At 56.4% G+C, this 20,074-nt stretch overlaps 1 protein-coding gene across 1 annotated transcript in view; it reads left to right on the forward strand.

Moving 5' to 3' along the window:
- PTPRU (protein tyrosine phosphatase receptor type U) overlaps window positions 1-19,533 on the forward strand; it is a gene marked incomplete at both ends in the record, with an annotated part of 52,594 nt that extends 33,061 nt beyond the window's left edge. Inside the window, 16 exons of the mRNA XM_084300809.1 lie at window positions 1,006-1,163; window positions 2,691-2,881; window positions 4,050-4,122; window positions 4,679-4,755; window positions 5,966-6,002; window positions 6,262-6,359; window positions 6,448-6,564; window positions 7,395-7,549; window positions 8,759-8,894; window positions 9,247-9,396; window positions 9,510-9,683; window positions 11,897-12,037; window positions 14,053-14,178; window positions 16,245-16,402; window positions 16,987-17,122; window positions 19,471-19,533. Of these exons, the coding sequence (XP_084156935.1) occupies window positions 1,006-1,163; window positions 2,691-2,881; window positions 4,050-4,122; window positions 4,679-4,755; window positions 5,966-6,002; window positions 6,262-6,359; window positions 6,448-6,564; window positions 7,395-7,549; window positions 8,759-8,894; window positions 9,247-9,396; window positions 9,510-9,683; window positions 11,897-12,037; window positions 14,053-14,178; window positions 16,245-16,402; window positions 16,987-17,122; window positions 19,471-19,533 (1,990 nt within the window). The remainder of the gene's footprint in view (window positions 1-1,005; window positions 1,164-2,690; window positions 2,882-4,049; window positions 4,123-4,678; window positions 4,756-5,965; window positions 6,003-6,261; window positions 6,360-6,447; window positions 6,565-7,394; window positions 7,550-8,758; window positions 8,895-9,246; window positions 9,397-9,509; window positions 9,684-11,896; window positions 12,038-14,052; window positions 14,179-16,244; window positions 16,403-16,986; window positions 17,123-19,470) is intronic.
- Window positions 19,534-20,074: the final 541 nt, after the last annotated feature.

Here is a 20,074-nt window from a genome sequence, read left to right on the forward strand (position 1 = left end):
GCTGCCAGGATGCCCAGGCTCCTGCAGGTGCAAAAGGGGAGCCAGGTTTCTGTTGGGAGCATTTAATTTCCTGAGCACTGAGGAGGGCTGAAGTCCCCAGGGCTTTGTCTGACAGCTCCGGGCTCCCCGATAGTAACTCACAGGCACATGCAGCCCGTTACCTGCCCTCCAAGGCTCCCTGCCAGGTGCAGGGAAGAGCCGCCCTCGGCTTCCATCCCGTGGTTTGATGCTTTTTGGAGCAAAAAGAGAATGGCCCCATGGGGAAGGAGGGCTGGAGAGGAGGGATAGCGCCCCGAGCTGCTTGGGGCTGGCTGCAGTGTGCCCATCGCTTCCCTCCCTCACCGTGTCCCCGAGCCTCCTGAGCCTCCCTTTGCTCCGCCGGAGAAAAGCTGCTTATGCAATTTCTGCCGTTCTCTTTGTTTGCACGCCTGCCAGGAGGAACTACTATTCTTATTCCTATTACCCGTAAGTAATTGTCATTCTCTCCCCTCCCTTCCTCCTGCCCCCCTTGCTCTGCTGCTCTCCACTCCAACAAGTCCTTTTCTCTGTCAAGTACGTTTTAAGGGCCTCTTTGGCTTGGGAAAATAATGCTTCTGAGCTCGTTAGAGACCAAAGGAAGCGTAAGCAGGAAGGGCCAGATACCCAGCACGGCTCGGCTCCTGCTGGGGCGGCTGATGCTTGATTGAATGCAGAGTTTTGGCAGCGTCCTGCAGGGTCCTGTACCCGCCGGGAGCTGTGAGGTCCCTTGGGTGATGTGGGTTTGGGTCTTCTGCTTGTCCTCCCCAACCTGGCGACAGAGGGGGACAGAGGATGGGTGGTTTGGACCTGCTCCAGCCAGCGAGAGGTGCTCCGTGCGGGGCTGCAGCTGGATCGGGGCAGCAGAAAACCAAAGCAGCAGGGGAAAAAATCCATCCTGGTGCCCGAAGGGTCTCTGGATTGGGGACCTGGCAGCACGGCCAGCACAGCTCTGCTCACCCCCACTTCTCCCCTCCCATCCCGCTGCAGCAAACCCGTCAACATGACCAAGGCGACCATCAACTACCGCCACGAGAAGACCCACATGATGAGCGCCATCGACCGGAGCTTCACGGACCAGAGCACGCTGCAGGAGGACGAGAGGCTGGGGCTGTCCTTCATGGACACCCACAACTACAGCAACCGGGGTAAGGACGGGGAACCACGGCGTGCCCAGCTCTGGAGCAGCAGCAGCATGCCCAAATCGGCTCCTCGGCTCCAGCTGGACGTGTTTTGTGTCGCTGTGCACAGCTGCGGGGTGTAGAGGGTTAAAGAGCCACAGCGTTCATATCAGAGGGAGACTGATAACTTCACACCCACTGGAGGATGCGTCTCGGCGCTGATTTAGTTGTAAAATAACTCGTTCAGTGCCCCAGTTTCAACCATATGCTAATAACATCTGTTACAGTAACTCCAAGATGCTGCTTACACACAGCTCCTCTCCGCTGACTGCTGGATTAATATGATTCCTGGCATTGTCTTGCAGATAATAGAAGCCCAGAGGGCAAACTTTTCCTCCTTTTAATGCATCCGTATAGGTGTATTATTTTTCAGTTACGCTCCTACTGGGGTTTCTTGAAATGCTCGTAACTGGGCTGCTTTGTACGGAGCTTTTCCTCTGTCTCGGAGCCGGGAGAGCTGACTGTGCTGGGTTTCTTTTAAGAAGGGGGCTGAGGGGCCCCATCCTGCTCCCACCTGGGCTGGAGCTGCTTTCCTGCTCATCTCCGGGCTGTTCCCCATCCCTCTGCTCAGCTGAGGGGTGGAGAAGGAGACGTGGGAGGCTCAGCCTCTGCTGCAGCCGCACTGACCCCAAACCATCGCTTTTTAATGGGGATAAATGCCCGGGCTGCTCCGTAACCCGCTGTGGGCTGTTTCTCAGCCTGCCTCAGTTTCCTTGCGTTTAAACCAAGCCCCTAATGCATTTGTAAGAAAATCTAAGAGGCTCCTCAGCGTTTGGTTGTGCAGATCCCAGCCTGCCCGGAGCTGCCGGCACATCGCGGTTCATTTCCCAGTAACCCCAAAGGAGAACGTCTCTGTGCGGGTTGCACAGGGAGCGGGGGGATGTCGGCACGAGCAAGGGGTGCGCCCTGCATCCAAGCAAACCCCATAAAAAGCCTGGCAGCTGTGTGAGCGAGCTGGCACGGGCGGTTTTTAGAAGTGTTGTTAGGGAAACCGCATCCAGGGCTCACCGTTGCAGCAGAGCTGCGTGCTGGTGCTGCGGGCTCCGCGCCGGCCGCCTCTCCTGGCAGCAGTGGGAAGCATCAGTTCTTGCCCAAACCCCAATTTTGGGATTCCGTCTGCTGGCCAGGCACACGGCTGTGTGGGATGCTGGTAATTACATGGCAAAGGCACGGACTGGGTAAAACACTGTATGAACTTGCCCGTTAAGCAACAGCAAAGCCCGTTGTGTCGCTGCTAGCAATAAGTTGATGGGGTCCAGCAGTGAGGAGAATTAACCCTTAGGCTGGTTTGGAGACGTTGGCAATGCAATTCTTCGAGGTGGGGCTTCAAGTGGATGTCTGTGCACGTAGCTCTTGCTGCTCTAAGCCCTCCAATCGATGGGAAATAAGCACATGAGCCCCCTAAGATCTTGCCCACTGGTTTTAAAGAGCTCTGCTGTGGTCCTAGAGGCGTTGCTCCCCTGATGGTCTTGTTTCTCCCCCCCCTGCCCGCAGGTGACCAGCGCAGCAGCGTGGTCAACGAGTCCAGCAGCCTCCTTGGGGGCTCCCCTCGTCGCCAGTGTGGCCGCAAAGGGTCCCCGTACCACACCGGGCAGCTGCATCCCGCCGTGCGCGTGGCCGACCTCCTCCAGCACATAAACCAGATGAAGACGGCTGAAGGCTATGGCTTCAAGCAGGAGTATGAGGTGAGAGCCTCGCGTGCCAGTGTCTTGGGGAGGGTGGGTTTTTGGATGGACACGTCCCCTGTGATGTGGCATGGCATGGGGAGGACCCACGTGCAAGAGGATGCTCCAAATTTGGAGCTGCGGTTCTCTGGAGGGGAGGAGGTGGGTGTCCGAGCTCTCTGAGCTCTTTGGGCATCCTGAATCATTGGGTGCTGTCAGCACGTGGGGTGTCCCTGCTTTCTGGCTGGTCTGGATTGGGTTTCTGGTGCTGGCAGCTCAGGATTTAATCAGATGAGATGAGCCCCAACAGCTCTGGCAGCCATGCAGTGAGTCACCCAACATCTCCTGCTGGGCCTGGGGATGCTTCTCCGTGCTCAGGTCCTCCTGGGCAAACACCCGGCGGTGTCACCTCCCTGCCACCTCCTCCCTCTCCACCGTGCCCTCCCTTTGACTGGGCACAGCCCGAGGACGAGCAATTCCTCCGAGCAATTGCACAGCAATCCAGCAGCTCCCAAGGCTGTGGTGAGGCTGCAGGGGAAGGACGTCCCCCAAGGGTCACCACTCGCATCGTGCCCATCCAACCTCGTGGGGCTGCAGCTCTTGTAACGGAGCGCGGTGTTCGGCGCGGCTCCGCTGCAGCGCGCCCAGCAGTGTTGATTTCCTGACTCCTCGGTGTCCCACAGATCCGGCGATTGAAATTTCCCAGGGAAATTACTGTTTAATGTTTAGTTGTTTCAAGTGCAGGAGCTTTTTTTCCCCCCCTTTTCATGTATTGGACAAACCAGGGCTGGCTATAATCATTAGTGCTCCTTGAAAAGCTGCTGTATGTTCTTGGAACTAGTCATTTGAAAGCACTCAGATATTATGGGAGGGGAGAAAACATGTAATTTCCTTCCACTTTCCTCCTCTTATGCCAATCTATGAATGTTACTGTTATTACACACAAACCTATTCTGTGCTGGGGAGAGAAAGGGGCTGGGGAGATTAAAAAAAAAAAAGCTGGGAAAAAAAAATGGGCAGCACATAATTTGCTGGAAAATGGGGCATTTTGTGGATGCAACAGAAGCATGGAGCTGGCAGAGCTGCTATGGAGTTGGCGCGTCTGCCCCTGCGCCCTGGGGAGGCTTTTGGGGCTGGGGGTGTCCCCAGAGCCCTGTCCTTGGGTTGTGACAGCCACCTCTCCTTGCAGAGCTTCTTTGAAGGCTGGGATGCTTCGAAGAAGAAAGACAAAACCAAAGGGAGACAGGACCACGTGTCGACATGTGAGTGCCTGTAACAAAGGCTTGGGTAGCCCAAAGGGTGTGAGAAGCCTTCTAAAGGGCCGGTTGGTTGGTTGGTTCGGTTTTTGGTAACCATCTGGTCTGTGGCAAAGAATAAACTGATGGGGTTTGGCTGGTCAGGGGCAGCAGAAGGCTTTGCTCAGCGGGGCTCCAGGCCTGGGAGCTCCTGTGGGATCAGCACCAGTGCAAACGGGAGGGCTGGAGCTGGGAGCAATTGAAGATGGGACATTTTGGGGTGCTTCAACAGCGGCAACACCCACAATATGGCTCTGGTGCGCCCCGGGGTGCTCCCGGTGTGGGAGTGCAGGTGGTTGGGGGTGACACAGGGGCTACACGATGCTCTCTGCACGTTGCTGCAGGGATGGGGACCCACCAGGTCCTCCAGGAGCCCTGCTGCTGCTTCCCCCTGCGGCGTGCTGCTCTCTGGAGCTTTGTCCTGGAGCTGGCACTGCCCAGGGCCCCGTTTGACACTGAAGGTGGGCAGGTGACACGCTGTCCCTGTCACCTCCTGATGCCACCCTCTCCCCTTGCCTCCCAGATGACCGGCACCGTGTGAAGCTCCATCCGCTGCTGGGCGATCCCAACTCGGATTACATCAACGCCAACTACATCGATGTAAGTGGGGACGGGGCCGTGGTCCCCTCTGGCAGGGGCTGAGTGTCCCGTGGGGCCGTCGGGGTCTGTGCCCTGCAGGGAGTTGAGCAGGGCTGGGCTCTGACAAGCCTGGTTTGGTTTATGTCCGTCAGAAATTTCTGCTCATTTCTGTCCCTGTCCCACGCAGCTGCATCTCTCCCTTCTCCTCTGCTCCTCTCCTTCCTCATCCCCTTTTCTATGCTCACTGTTCTCCTCGCCATGGTCCCAGGATCATTGCCTACCCAGGGTATAGGATGCAGAAGCTGGGGGGGACGCAGGGATGGGCTGGTGGCTCGCCCTGGGCTCAGGGGGCAGCAGTGCTTGAATTTGGGGTACCCCGGTACAGCAGTGCTGCAATTTGGGCAGAGCTCAGCCCCCAGAATGACATCCCAGTGCCTCCAGCAATGCCAAGCCCAGGGGAGACTCGTGTCTCTGGGCTCTGGTGGAGGCTTCGTTAGGCACTGAGTGAGGAACAGCTCAGGGGGGCTCTGTGGGCTCCTCACATCTAGAAGCAGCAGCAGATCCCATTCTTCCCTCCTGTCCAGAGGACATCATCCAGCAAAGGAGGCCTGATGGCACTGTGGTGGGCTCCCTGTGCCCGAGCAGTGTCCCTGTGCCTGTCCCCGTCTGTCCTTCCTGCCCTGTGGCTCTGTCCTATCTCTTGAGCTCTGCCTCACTAATGTCTGTCTCTGATCTTTCTTTCTCAAACCTGTGTCCAAACGGGATCGTTCAGATTCGGATTAACCGAGAAGTAAGTAGATGGTTCCCTGCTCCTGGGCATGGGGCCGTCACCCTGCATAAAGGTGTAGGATAGTGCCCGTGAGAGGCAGGCTTGGTAAAACGTGTGGCCAGAGTGGGAATGGGGGGAGAAACAAAGTCAGGGGCAGTCGTGGGCTGGGCAGTTCTCATCAGGCCCTCGTGGTGGTGTGGACGTACTCAGCAGTGTTGCTGGAGGAGCCTGGGATGTTTTGGAGGTGCTGTTTCAGAAGGGGGATGCGGGCTGGGGGGTTCACAAAAGCCTTTGCTGGGTTGGGGGGGACGAGATCTGGGCCAGGACAGGGTGCTGGGGCAGCACCGGGCTGGTGGCACGGCCAGCCTGGGGACCTGCTGGTGGTGACAGAAGGGTTTGGTGGGGCAGTGCTCGAGTGCCCCATGGCCCCCCCCGGGCCTGACGCCTCTGCTTCCCTTGCAGGGTTACCACAGGTCCAACCACTTCATAGCCACCCAAGGTGAGTCGACCCCCTCTCTTCTCTCTCTGTTGGATTTAGCAGCCGGGTTTTGTCCCTGGGGTATTTAACCTTGTGTTTGTGAGAAAAGGGAGGAAATGGGCTGGTTTTGGGGCCAAATGGGGCAATAGCAAAGCCGGTCAGCTGTCCTAGCCAAAGGATCACCAGGACCAAATTTTCCACCACTGGCTGTGCCGTGCTGGCCAGTTGAGGATCCCATAGCACCCAGCCCACACAGCTGCCCCCTCTGTCCATCCCGCAGGTCCCAAGCAGGAGATGGTGTACGACTTCTGGCGCATGGTGTGGCAGGAGCACTGCTCCAGCATCGTGATGATAACCAAGCTGGTGGAGGTGGGCCGGGTAAGCCTCTCCTTCGCTCCTTCCTACCCTGTGGCTCTGCAATCTGCTCCACAGGAGCCGGAAAGCCCATCCTGTCCCCTCCTTGCAGGTGAAATGCTCCAAATACTGGCCGGATGACTCTGAGATGTACGGGGACATCAAGATCACCCTGGTGCAGTCAGAGACGCTGGCAGAGTACGCCGTGCGCACCTTCGCTCTCGAGAGGGTACGCTCCCATCAGCCAGGATCCTGCCTGACCCAGCAGGCAGAGGACAGACCTCAGGCATCTTTAACCATTCTCTGTTAACATTTACCAAAACCCTCTTAATTTACCCCAGTGTGGGGCTTTCTGCATCTTTGGAGGTGCCACCTCCAAGCCTGGAGACCTCCTCCCTTTGTGCTTTTTGCTGCAAGCCCTGTCCTGGCCCTGTGCCCTCTGTCTGGGCACACGGCTCAGCTCTGCTTTTGTTTCTGTGGTCAGCGGTGAGCATTGAATTTCAGGGTGAGCGCCGTGTAATTGCAAAGGAGGATGAATGATGCTTTTTCCCCTCCAGGCTGCGGCGTGCGTAATGTGGCAGTTATTTTCCAGCGTGGTACCTGGGGATGGAGCCGGTGTAATTCACCCCTTAATCTAAAGGAACATGAAATTACTGTCTAGTTAGGAGGCAGGTAGAAAAGATGCTCATGGAACGGATCCAGATTGCCCCAGGGCTGCTGCTGCCTTCTCTGGTTGTTTTTAACCCTCTTGCAGCTGAGGAGGAGAGAGCTGTAGGGCTCCTGAAGTGACCGACTGTGGTGTGGCTGCGAAAATCCTCGATTCCAAGGGAAATTGGGTATTTGGGTGGCTGGGGCAGGATTGTGCCCTTCTCTAGCATCCCTGCTGCAGGGGTTTTGTCCCAAGGGCTTGCACAAAGCAGCTGAAGCAAGCTCAGGGGCTGCTCCTGCTGCTCTGCCACATGCAGCGCCCCCGTTGCAGTTCCCAGCTTCACGCAGCATCTGTCTGTCCATCCATCTGTCCATCCTCCCGCCTCACACCGTGTTGCCCTTCCCTTGCAGCGAGGTTACTCGGCCCGGCACGAGGTGAAGCAGTTCCACTTCACGTCCTGGCCCGAGCACGGCGTCCCCTACCACGCCACGGGGCTGCTGGCCTTCATCCGCCGCGTGAAGGCGTCCACGCCGCCCGACGCCGGCCCCATCGTCATCCACTGCAGGTGGGCGCGGGGACCGTCCCCATCCCACACGGGTTTTTGGGTTTTTGGGATGTGCACGGGGCGGCGCGATGTGTCACGGGCGGGTGCTCAGCCTTTGAAAAGCCTGGGAATTGTACGGTTCAGCAGAGAAATAGGAAATGTGTAACGAAAGGGAGGGCCGAGGCAGGGAAGGAGCTGGGGTGTGCAGCTGGGTGTCCCCGTGTGAAGGCAGCGGGCTGTAAGGAGTCGTCCTAGGGCTGTGGGTAGCTTGGGGTGGGTGGCAGAGAGTTATCTTGCTGTGGGTGCTGCCCCAGCACCCTTGGGTGCTGCCCCAGCTTTGTCCCCATGGGAGATGGTGGCACAGAAGGATGGGTGGCTGGGCCACCGGCGGTGGCTGTGTCGGGACGCTGGGTTTGCCCAGAGGGAGATGCTGGGTTTGCCCCGTGGGGCAGCGCCGTTCCCTGTCCCCACAGCGTGTCCCCGGGTCTGGCCGTGGGAAAGCAGAGCTGGGAGCAGTGGTTTTCTGTCTTCACGCAGGTGTGTGACAGGTTAATGGCTCTTCCTTAGCCGGGCAAACAAGGAGGAGCCAGTGAACGGGAGGGATTTTTTATTTGATTTCTCCCTGTCAATTGCCTCATCAGTATTCATTCACTGGCAAGAACCAGTGTGATTAGTTCCCATAGTATGTAATCGCTGATAATCACGCCGAATGATTCATCAGCCCCAGAAATTAGGATTTCACTGCGGAGCACTTTGTGGGAAAGGAGCAGGGGGGCGGCTCTGTTCTGGGGGGCTCGGCCTCGGTCGCTCTCTGGCTGCAGGGCCAAAGGTGCCAGGATTTGGGCTGCTGCCTGCTCTGGCTGCGGGCATCGGGGCACGGTGCTGAGCATTGGGGCATGGTGCTGAGCATCCTCCTGCAGCACCCTTTAGGGAGGGGTCCCGCAGGACTGTCGGCACTCAGGGCTGCCGGGTTTGTTGCAAAAATCGTGGATTGCAGCTGTGCGAAGGCGCTGATTCCCCTTTTCCATGAGCTCCCACGCACAGCCCCAGCCCTGCAGCAGCGTGTGGGTGTGTGGAGGGGGTGGATGAAGGGAAAGCCAGGCTGAGGGCTGCGTTACGGAGGTGTGTGACATCCGCCAGCCCTGCGCAGACCTTGTTGGCACCTGGGGCTTCGTGTGGGTGCCATGTGGACTGGGAACATCTCTGCTTTGTTTTCCCTTTTTCCTCCAGCGCTGGCACGGGGAGAACCGGCTGCTACATCGTCCTGGATGTCATGTTGGACATGGCCGAGTGTGAGGGCGTTGTGGACATCTACAACTGCGTGAAGACGCTGTGCTCGCGGAGGATCAACATGATACAGACGGAGGTGAGCAGGGACATGGGGTGGGTCATGCTGCTGATGCCAGCAGCTTGCAGAGGGATCGCTCTCACTCTGCCATCCCCTTCCAGGCTGTAAAGTCCTTCCAGCCTGGTGCGTCACCAAAATCATGTCCCAGGGAAAGCCAGCACCCATCCTGTTGTTTTTCAGCCTTGTGGGGTGGTTTTTCTAGGGCTGGCAGAGCTGCAGCAGGAGCACGAGGCAGTTTTGCTGCCCGCAAGCAGAAGCTGCCCTGGCTTTGCACAAAGTCATCTGGCAGAGAGGGGGCTGGGCGATGGGGGAGGAGGAGGAGGAACCTCCCGTGTTCACTGCCCAGCTCAGCCTCTTCCCTCCCCAAAAGGAGCAGTACGTCTTCATCCACGATGCCATCCTGGAAGCCTGCCTGTGCGGGGAGACCAGCATCCCCGCCAGCGAGTTCAAGCCCACCTACAAGGAGATGGTGAGGATAGAGCCGCAGAGCAACTCCTCGCAGCTGCGGGAGGAGTTCCAGGTGAGCGGCCCCGAAACCCCCACCGCCCCTCTCAAACTCCCAGCTGAGCCAGGAGGGGATCTGGGGACCGGTCCCAGCAGGGATGGAGCTAAGGGGAGCGCGTCTGCCTGCAGACCCTGAACTCGGTCACTCCCCACCTGGACGTGGAGGAGTGCAGCATCGCCCTCCTGCCCCGCAACCGGGAGAGGAACCGCAGCATGGACGTCCTGCCGCCCGACCGATGCCTTCCCTTCCTCATCTCCGTGGACGGAGACAGCAACAACTACATCAACGCGGCCTTAACCGATGTACGTGTGATCTGGGGGGGAGAAGGAAGCGGCTGCTTTGGGTTCAGGGTCCCCACGCCACGCTGCAAACCTCCCTGGATGGTGTGTGGGCTTGGAGGTGGGATGAGGCGAGCCTTGGTGCCCTTGTGGGTGGAAATGCTGGGTTTCTTGGGTGTCATTGGTATAATTTCAAGGGTGTCCCTCTTGGATATGGGGGCCCTGGGCTTGCAGAGGGGATGTGGGGAAGCCTGGTGTGGTTTTGTGGCTCGCTGCTGATCCTGCAGAGTGGTCAGTGCCTGTGCAGCCTGCAGCATGCAGCCTGAGCCCCCCCTTTCAATGCAGGAGTGGGCACGCTGCGGGTGGTGGGGTTGTTGTAGGCTGTGGGGTGGCTTGTCATGCCAAACCCTTGCTCAGTGTGCACTCACAGTGCCTCGTTTCGTACAAACACACAAAGGTGTGGGCACGTGTCAGCCCCAGCCTGCGCAGGAAGGGCAGGAACCAGCACAGTGTGGTCCCTCACCCCTTCTTTTGTGCAGTGGCATCTTGCTTGTCTCAGAAGAGCTTTTCATCGCTCACAAAAGAAGGTCAGGGCACTATCTTCATTTATTTTGTAGTGAAACTGGAGCACGGAAGGGAGACTGAGCTCTGGCAGGGGGTTGTTAGCACCAAGCCTCCCTGCGTGCTGCCAGCATCCCGCGGTGCGTGCTTCTTGCCCCTTCTGCTGCAGTTCAGGGGGCTCCAAAGTGGTCCCAAAGCCACCGTGTGTCCCCTCGTGCAATCAGAAAGGCCACCCGTCATGGAAAAGCTATTTCCTGCCTGCTAGTGATGGCGAAGCAGAGCAGAGAGGCTTGCTGCAAGCCCGGAGTGTGGAGTGATGGGTCATTTGTCACCGAAACCACTTTCTGGAAGCGAGCTGGGTGCTTTGGCTGAGCCTCGCAGCTCCGCGTGCCCTGGGCAGCCTCCCCTCCCCTGCCTCCCCCCAGCATCTCCGAGCACCTGAGCAGCAGCACCTCCTGGCTCAGCCCTGCGTTTTTCCCCCAGACGGTGATTTATCTCGCTGCGTCTGTGTACGGATCTTGTACCTGCATTTGCTTGCAGCAGGAGCAGTTCCTGCGCCGGAGGTGGCTGCTTGATGGCTCCGGAGCAGCAGCCGGCAAATGGAGGCTGTGGCGATCGTGTGCTGGCAGCTTTGTTTTCGGCTTGCTTGGGGTCTGCACATCCATTTTGTGTTTATACATCACTGAGCCTCTCTTCCTTAATCTCTGCTACAGGGACTGCCCGGGTCAGAGAATACATTTCTATACAGACACAAAAAGCCCTTTGGATGAAATTCTTGCTGAAGGGCTAAAATCCATTTCCCTCTTTAGAAAACAAACAAAAAAAGTCTCATTTTCTTTTAGTGCCAAAGCCATTAGCTCAGTCAGTCTGTCTGCCTGTCAGATCCATGGTCCGTGCTGCCCACCGCTGGTGCTGAGCACGGTGGAGGCACCGGCAGAGCTGCAGAACCTTCGCTGACATGGGTGCAAAAGGAGTGCAGGTGCCAGAGGCATGTGTGGTTAATGAAGGAGGATGGAAACCTCGTCACTGCTCCTGTTGTGCTTGGGGAGGTTGTGCTTGGGCACAGCCAGTCCTGCTGGGAGGGTGCTGGCACCCAGCTGAGCTTCTCTGGGTCCCTGTTGGGTTTGATGGGAAGGAGGGACCCCAGTTTCCTTTCTGGAAACCTCCCCTTTCTCCTTTTGCCTCTTTCCCTCCCTCCGTCTGTAATTTGAGGGGTGGTATTTTTAGGAGCTGAAGCGGTTTCTCCTTTCTCTTGAGGTCTTTCATTCTGGTTTCCTTTCCCGCCTGAAAATAAGCTGAGCTGGTTGTCTCTGCTGCTTGGGGTGCCCAAAGGTGCTGGGGCACAGCGGTGGTGAGGCCGGGGGTGATGCAGAGGCACTTTTACTCAGGGCTGGGGCCACCCAGCTGTGCTTGTTCTAGGATCCAGAGTGATTTCTCTTTCCAAGTTGTGTTCAGAACGCCTTTCCCTGCTAGAGCCAAGAGCAGAAAGCCGATGCTTTCATCCTCACCAATAGCCTGGACCTGGTTTGATAGCATCTCCTGGCACCAAGACCGAGGCCAATGCCAGGGAAGCCAATGGCTTTACTGGCACTCAGCACCCTTTTTTTGGGGTGTGACAGCAATGGCTTCAGTGCTGCCGCCATATCCTTAACGGTGCCCATCTTCCCTCGCTGCAGAGCTACACCAAGAGCGCTGCCTTCATCGTCACCCTGCACCCGCTGCAGAACACCACAACCGACTTCTGGCGGCTGGTGTACGACTACGGCTGCACCTCCATCGTCATGCTCAACCAGCTCAACCAGTCCAACTCCGCCTGGGTGAGTGCTGCTGCTGGCCCTGCAAGTGACCCTGTCCTGCTTGACGTTGGGTTGACGTTGGGTTGACATTGCGTTACTGTCCTATAATCTTTGTGGATACCCAGAGGAGATAAAAAGTTAACAGGAAAGGGGAAGTTCAGCATTAAAGAACTGATTCTATCCTCCTTTTACAAAAGGGGAAACTGAGGCACGGGGATTTCCCTGCTTCTTTGAGATGTTTTGGTTCAGCTTGGCACAGAATGGGACTCCCCTGGTTCTTTTTTTGCTGGGATGCACCACCAGGACCATGTTTCTCCAGCAAGGTGTGTCCTTCCCTCTCTCCTGTCATGAGAGGGTTTGTGGTTTCCTTGCACACTGTCAGCCCCTCCAGTGCTCTGCCCTGGTAGGGGTGATTTTTCGGTGCCAAGCCATCAGGTGTTTGTCTTCCAAATGACTGGTGACTTGTGCATGCTGCTTTATAAATGAGCCTGCTGCAGTGTTTGTCCTGTGGCTTTACGGTGTTGATGGGATGTGCAGGTCTGCTGAGCTGGAGGGAGATGTCCCCTGACACCTGTCCCCTATAGAGAGGGGACAGAATCCCTCACCCGAGGTGGCCAGGGAGCTGGAGCCACGGCCAGAGCAGATGTAAAAGTCCACTCCAGGTCTGTAACGTTAATTCAGTGAGGAAACTTGCTGGATTTTACATAAAATTACCCTTATGGATGCTTAATGGATGTCTGGAGAAGACTTCATTAGCTGGCTTATTTGATGAGGTGAGATCAGATACACGATGTAAATGACCCAGACTGGCAGTTGTAGCATTCATCACAAGGACATGGATGCAGCACTGGTCCTGAGTGGTGTAAATACAAGTGGTATAAATACAAATACAGCAGGGGTGCCACACAGGAGCAGCGGGCAGGTCCAGCAGGGTTGGTGCCCAGTGCGTTTTGCCCCTGGATTCACACTTACCCTCCTGCAGGGGGAACAAAGTGCCCCTTCCAAGCCAGCCCCGTGGCAGTGCCACCATGTCACCGTCCTTCCACCGGGGCCACGCATCGCCTCTGCAGCAAAAGCATCAGCTGTCAGCTGAACCCTGCTGCAGGGAACCACGGCAAGGGATAAAAAAAAAAAATAAAAAAAACCACATTTTATTTTTTCCCTGTCCACCTGTTCTTTCAACCCCTAGTTCAGAGGTGCCCAGCAGGAGCTGCCTGTCCCCGTCTCCATCCCTGTCCCCATCCCCTGCAGTGTGGTGGGGCAGCTGCTGTCCCACGGCGCCATCCTGGCAGGGTCTCTGCCGTTTTTCTTCATTATTCAGCCCTGTCTCTCTCTCCGGACATCTATTCTTCAGGGATGTCTGTGTTACAATATTTAGCTGGGTCTTAAATGTTTACCAGTTTAGGACCAACAGCTAATAAATCAGCCTTTACAGCAGGCAGCTTTGAAAGGTGACTTAGAGGGTATATCCCTCACTTGAACTATGTCTTGCCGAAGGAAGTTTTAATATCCAAATTATAGCTCTGAGTCTAGAAGGCTTAGAGATCTTGGAGATTTATAGCCCCTATTAATAACCAATTATTTCTCAAACACATTTGCCATGCAGTTAGGCCCAAGCCGTTAGATGGCCCGAAATGCTAAATGTTCTGTTAAAGTGCGGTGACAAACATCATATATTTTGTACTGCTGCTGCTTTCCCAGCTGTCAGGGTGTGAAAACAATCCCAGCCGTGACCCTTGGCCGGAGCCATCCATCAGTGCCCCGCAGGACACACGGGAGGGACACGGCCCTCCCTGGGCTGTTGGCTGCTACCGGTGTGATTTTGGGGATGTCCTGGCCATGGGTTGAGGGTCCCCATTGTCCCATTTGCTGCTGGTGGCAAAGCTGATTATAAAACCAGAACAGCCAAGCCTTGCTCCATCCTAGTGCAGGATCAGGCCTCGGGACCATCCTGCCCCCTCCAGGGCCAGCTGCCCATGGTGTGAGGTGCTGTGCCCATGTCCCCGGTCACGGTGCTGTGCCTCTTCTCCCCGCAGCCCTGCCTGCAGTACTGGCCCGAGCCCGGGCTCCAGCACTACGGCCCCATGGAGGTGGAGTACGTTTCAGGAGCGGCGGATGAGGACATCGTGTCCCGGCTCTTCCGAGTGCAGAACATCACGCGGGTGAGGCACGGGGTGGGTCGGGGGGCTCCATGTGTGGCTGTGTGCAACCAGGCTCCCCCCGTGCGGGTAACTGGAGGAGCTTGTGGGGGAGGGCTGGGTGGATCTGGGGAAGGGCTGGGGCACCTCAAAGAGCTTCTTTGTGAGAGTGAAGACCCTTGGAGAGCAGAAGAATGTACCTGGTGAGGCCACGCAGCCCTGGAGCTTGGCTGGCTAACTCACCCTACAAACTACCCAACCTGTGGGTGCTGCCATGCTCTTCAGTCCAACCCAGCTCGTCCAGAGGGTGCAGCACCAGCTGCCTCCTGGCTGAGAGGAGCCTTCAGTGCTGTTGGCTCCATCCAACCGTCCTCCAGTTCCCACGTCCCTACAAGATCACAGAATCGTCTAGGTTGGAAGAGACCTCCAAGATCACCCAGTCCAACCTCTGATCTAACACTAACAAGCCCTCCAGTAAACCATATCACCAAGCTCTACACCTAAACGTCTTTTAAATACCTCCAGGGATGGTGACTCAACCACTTCCTGGGCAGCCCATCCCAATGCCTAGCAACCCTTTTGGTAAAGTTTTTCCTAATACCCAACCTAAACCTCCCCTGGCGCAAATTTAGATCTTAGACAACTCAACAGAAGACCTTTTCTGTCCTCCTGGAGGTCTGTCTGTACCCCACTGCCTGTGCACCTTGGGACAGAAGTGCCCCCCGGGGTGCTGTGGGCTCTCTGGGACCTGCAGAGCAGTTTTTGTTTGGGGTGAGACCTGCCCAGGATTTTGTGTCCTTGCTGCAGCGTTCACTGCAAGCCCGGCTTTCATGCTTGGTCAGTTTGGCTTGCTTTTAAATGAGGAGAAATGGAGTGAAATTGGGAAAGGACACGGATTGTGATGAGCAGCACGTGTAGGTGCAGAGTTTCAGGCAGGGAAGAGCTGGTTTGACTGCAGAACCTGGCTGGGAAGAGGTGATGACCCTGAAGGCTGTACGTCTCCCAGGGGGTGCTGAAGGGTTTAGGACAATGGTCTGCTGATGGAGGTCATCAGGCAGAGGGAATTTGGGGAATGTCTGGGCTTGGAGGAGATGGCTCCTGCCTGGTCTGGAATCAGGGGGTCTTGGTTTGTGCCCCCCATGGCAGCATCTGGCCCTTCCTGGGTGTCAGCCTGAAATCCTTTGCGGCTGGTGGCAGAAAATGCCCCTTGCTGAATTAAAATGCAGTGCGATCGCAGTCTCTGGATCCGAGCAGAGATCTCCCCAGGGAGCAGAGCGCCGGAGGAGCACTGCTAAATGCAAGGAGCTGCTTCTCAACGAGCCGTGCCGGCTGCTGGTGGCTGGAGGGGAGCCAGCTCCGTGAGCCAATGCTGTCACCCAGAGCCACAGAACCAGAGAGTGTCCTGGGTTGGAAGGGATCACGAAGGTCATCAAGTCCAACCCCTGGGGCCACACAGGACCACCCAAAAATCAGGAGCACCTAAGCTTCAAGATTTATCTTGCAGTTTTCCATAGTGGGCTGTCAGAGGAGTTTGCTCCTGGTGCCCAGAGTATTTCAGAGCAAGAGCCCCACATCTGCTGGGCTGCAACCTGGCCTCGTTCAGCTCCCTGAATGTAATCCTCCTCCCGCAGCCTGCTAACCAGATTAGTTTCAAGGCTAACCAGCTTACCAGGGTATTAAGGCGTGCTGCCACCACGTCCCAGTTCTGTGGGTGGCAGCTTTCGGTGAGCTCCTGGCTTCCAGTGAACACAACAAAATGTGTCCCCTGGGGATCCTCTGCCTGCGAGGTGAGGATGTGATGGAGAAGCCCTGGGGGAGGCTGAGATGGCAAGTTTTGTGAGATACGTGGACAGCCTGAGATGCTGCTGGTTAGGGGAAACCACGTTGGTGGTGGGACTGATGGGTCGATGTGAGCTGGGAACCATCCGTCTTGCTGCACTAGGAGAGGCTTTTCCTCTTTTCCTCTGCTATTAATAAACGGCAAGAGCCCTCTGTGAATCCTCCAGTGGAGCTAAAAGAGGGCAGCAGAAGGAAAACAGAGGGCACATCCCATTACTGTGGGATCACGTTAATGAGGTTTGCTTTTCTAGTTGCAGGAGGGGCACCTGATGGTCCGGCATTTCCAGTACCTGCGGTGGTCGGCGTACCGAGACACCCCGGACTCCAAGAAGTCCTTCCTGCACCTCCTGGCCCAAGTGGAGAGGTGGCAGAAGGAGAGTGGTGATGGCAGGACCGTGGTGCACTGCTTGTGAGTGTCCTCTGGAGAGGAGCGGGCTCTTGCATGGGGGGGAGATGCCACCAGCTCTTTTGTCCACAGTCCTGCCAGAAATTCTTCTGAAAAGCCCTTTCCAGGGCAATTTTTGTGCCCAAAACTCCACACGCTCTGCTCAGATGGGACCCAGCACGTTCACAGATTGGTAGAGACAGCAGGCGAGCCTTTAATCAAAAATTAATTACGGCCTCGTCTGTCTTCATTAGCCAAAGGATAATTTGAGAACATGCTTTATAAAACACCGGCGTTGTGCTCGCTCTTCTCTCCCCAGTCCCCGTTGCTGTCAGGGATCAGACGTGACCGTGTCGGATGGTTTCACCCCAGGGTGAATGATTTTTCCGCAGCACCGGTCTAGCCCTGATGGTCCAAAAAGGCGTTTTCTTGCTCTGTTTTGGCTCTTGTGAGGAAGTAGGGTCCAGTCCAGGTCCCCCACTTTGCAGGGGGCTCTGGGACCTCTGCTGGGAGGGGAGGGATGGGCAGAGAACGGGGGGAACTGGACGGCGCAGGAGGATGCTCAGGTGCCATCCTCCTGCCATCACCGCACGTGCTTCTCCCACCAGGAACGGGGGCGGCCGGAGCGGCACCTACTGTGCCTCCACCATGATCCTGGAGATGCTCAAGTGTCACAACATGGCAGATGTCTTCTACGCTGCAAAGACCCTCCGCAACTACAAGCCAAACATGGTGGAGACCTTGGTAAGCGTCAGGCACTGCCAGTGTCCGTGCTGGCTTCTGCTCCCTGTGCGTCTGCCTTCCTGCAAGCCTCTGGCAGAGGGGCGAGGTGCTGGGGGATTCATGCACCCCAAAAAACCTCATTTCCCACCCCAAACCCAACTAGTGATTGGGGCATCCTGCAGGAGCATGTCTTGGTGAGTTCCCCAGCAGGTTGAGCTGGGTGGGTAGGTGAAAGCCTCTTGAAAGCCACCTTGGTGCTGCCTTCATCTCACTGTGCTGACGTGCCCTTGGCACTGGGCTTGCCAGAAACCCATCCCTGGTCTAATAGGGCAGGTTCGCAGGGGTGACAGAGCACTGGAGCAGAGATGTGGTGGGGTCTCCTCTGTGGATCTTCCTGGAGATCTTCAAAAGTCATCTGGAGACATGGCTGTGGGCAGTCTGCTCTGGGTGGCCCTGCTGGAGCAGGGCTAGGACCAGATGGACCCAGAGGTCCCTTCTCACCTCAGCCATCCTGTGGTTCTGTAATTGGGGCTCTTTGGAGGGTTGTGGGGCTGGGAACAGGACAGGTCACTTGCTGCTTGCCTGGCTTGGCCAAGCTGAGCCCCCGGCAGCACCCGTGTGCCCAGGGGTGTCCCTGGGGAGGTGGCACATGGTGCTGGCTCCTTGTCCCCATCCTCGGCTGGAGCAGGGGGTTTCCTTCCTGCTGATGTGATTTAGAGAAAACAGCCTGGAGTTAAATTCACCCAGCCAGTTCCATGGGATGGTTTCGTGCTGGCAGGAGGGGAGCTGAGGACTGGGAGGTGAAGCCTGACAAATTCCTGTTGGAAATACAAAAGGGAAGGGTGTTTTGAGCAGGATGCCCTAGTGGGCAAGCTGCTGGGGGTGGTGATGGAGCCACGTTTCGTTTGGGGAGGGTGAAAGTTTTGTGCCCTATTCCAGGCCCCCTATGGCAGGGTCGGGGAGGGAGCAGGCACGTGGCCGTCCCCATGCGTCCCATGCTGGGCTGGTGCCTCGTGGTGGTTCCAAAGCAAGCCAGCCGGAAACGTTTGCCCTGCCCGGATTATAAAATCCCTAAATTGAGAAATGAAATGGTTTTGAGGGGGATGTGATTTGCATTAGGAATTAAAGTGGAGAAGAAGGTGAGGGAGGGGACCGGGGAGCGGAGGGAGAGCCGCAGCTAATGGAAAGATGATGTGACAAGCATGAGGCCACCAGCCCCATTGGGCTAAATTGCCACGGTATTAAAAAAGCGACATTTCGCATCAGGACATGAGCGTCCTCCAGCCTCAAATGAACCTGAAACAGCTATTCTGGGAATCCCAATCTACCGGAGCTGCTGGAGGCTGGATCCTCCCCCGGTGTAAGGAGCCGCAGCCCCGCAGTGATCAGCCGGAGCAGAACATTTCCCTCTGGATCCAGCTTGTGCTTTTTTCCCCCTCTGCTCGCCCGTGGGGGGTTATTTTTATATTATAATAAATGGAAACAATCCCTTTTCTTAATCCAGAAGCTTTATGTGCTTTTAATCTAAGCTGCCGCAGCTTCCTTGCTTTGAAGCCCCTCTGCCCACTCCCACCTGGGGATAACGGGATTTGCACGCCGGGGCTCAAGCTGCCATCTCCATAATGCTGCCGAGGATTTGGGGAGATGAGGGGACCCAGGATGCTTCCACCCAGGGGCATCAGAAACCTTAATGTTTTCCATTTTTTCCCCTTCTTGTTGGACGCGTGAAAGGAGCAACATCTCATAGGGCTGGACACTTCGGAGGTCTGTGCTCCCCCGTAGTTTTGTGTGCTATAAATTGTACGAGGACAGGAGAGCACAAGAACAGGTCACGTAAAGGAGGACGAGGATGGACAAAACAGCCTTCGTGAGCCCAATTTCAGTGAGCTTTGCTATAAAAATAGGAGTCAGCTATGTTGGGCTTGTCCTCCTGCAGTCAGGGAGCCAGGTAGAGGGAAGCAAAAAGTAAAAAGTGCCTTGGTTTCAGGGAAGGCTCAGCCCTGGCGCAATTAATAAACCAGATCCTCAAGCTAAGGGGATGTTCAGTCCTTGTCCTTCCTTCTGGGGGAGGTGAAGATGCCCTGTGCCCCCTAAATACAGGAAAATCAGTGCTGTTGGTGTGTTTGTGTCCAACGGGTGTTTCATCCATTTTCCCCAGCAATGGGCATTGTTTGCTAAAAGAGTTGTTTGTGGCAGTGTTGTTTTGGCAGGAGCTTTATAGGGGACAGGAGAGGGAGGAAGGCCCTGGTGAGGTCCTGTAGAGCTTGACAGCTTTTCCTTAGGGCTGTTGAAACTTGCTTTGCCTTCGAACGGGGCAGCTTTGAGAAACAATTCGGGATCTTAACTCTCCCCTCTCTCTCCCCGAACAGGAGCAGTATCATTTCTGCTACGACATAGCACTGGAATACCTGGAGTCGCTGGAGACCAGATAGCACCTCGCCAGGAGGGCGAAGGCAGGGGGCTGCGTAGGGTTTGTGCCAAGCGCGCAGGTTTGCGCTCAGACGTTGCGTTAGTGCTGAAGGCGAGGAGGGGAAAAAAAAAACAGCAAAGGAGCGGATGCAAACACAGATCGAGAGCAATGAAAGGACGTGGGGATGCGTTGGCCGTTCTCCATCTTCATCCTCTGCTTTCCAAATCCCCTCCCCTTGCTCCAAGCTCGTCTGGGTGGCTGTGGGTCGCTGCCACAGCTCGTCCTGTCCCATCCCTGTGGTGGTGTGGGGTTGGTGAGCATGAGAAGTTGCCCCAGAGCGCTGCCTGGTCCTGCTTGAACACATCTGGAACAGCTGGCGAAGACCCCAAGGAGGGGAGGAAGAGGACAGAAGGATGTGAGCCTGTTTCCCAGCAGGGCAGGATGGATATTTGGGGAAAAGACGTTGTTTTTAAATCGTATGTGGAGTCGAAGCTGCTTTGAGGAGCCCTGATGGCTGCCGGTGGGTTTTGCCCTTTTTTGGGGGACCTTTTGTGTTCTGTGCT

This window comes from Netta rufina (genome assembly GCF_964035555.1).
Source record: "Netta rufina genome assembly, chromosome: 23".
In the NCBI taxonomy this organism is placed as follows: Eukaryota; Metazoa; Chordata; class Aves; order Anseriformes; family Anatidae; genus Netta; species Netta rufina.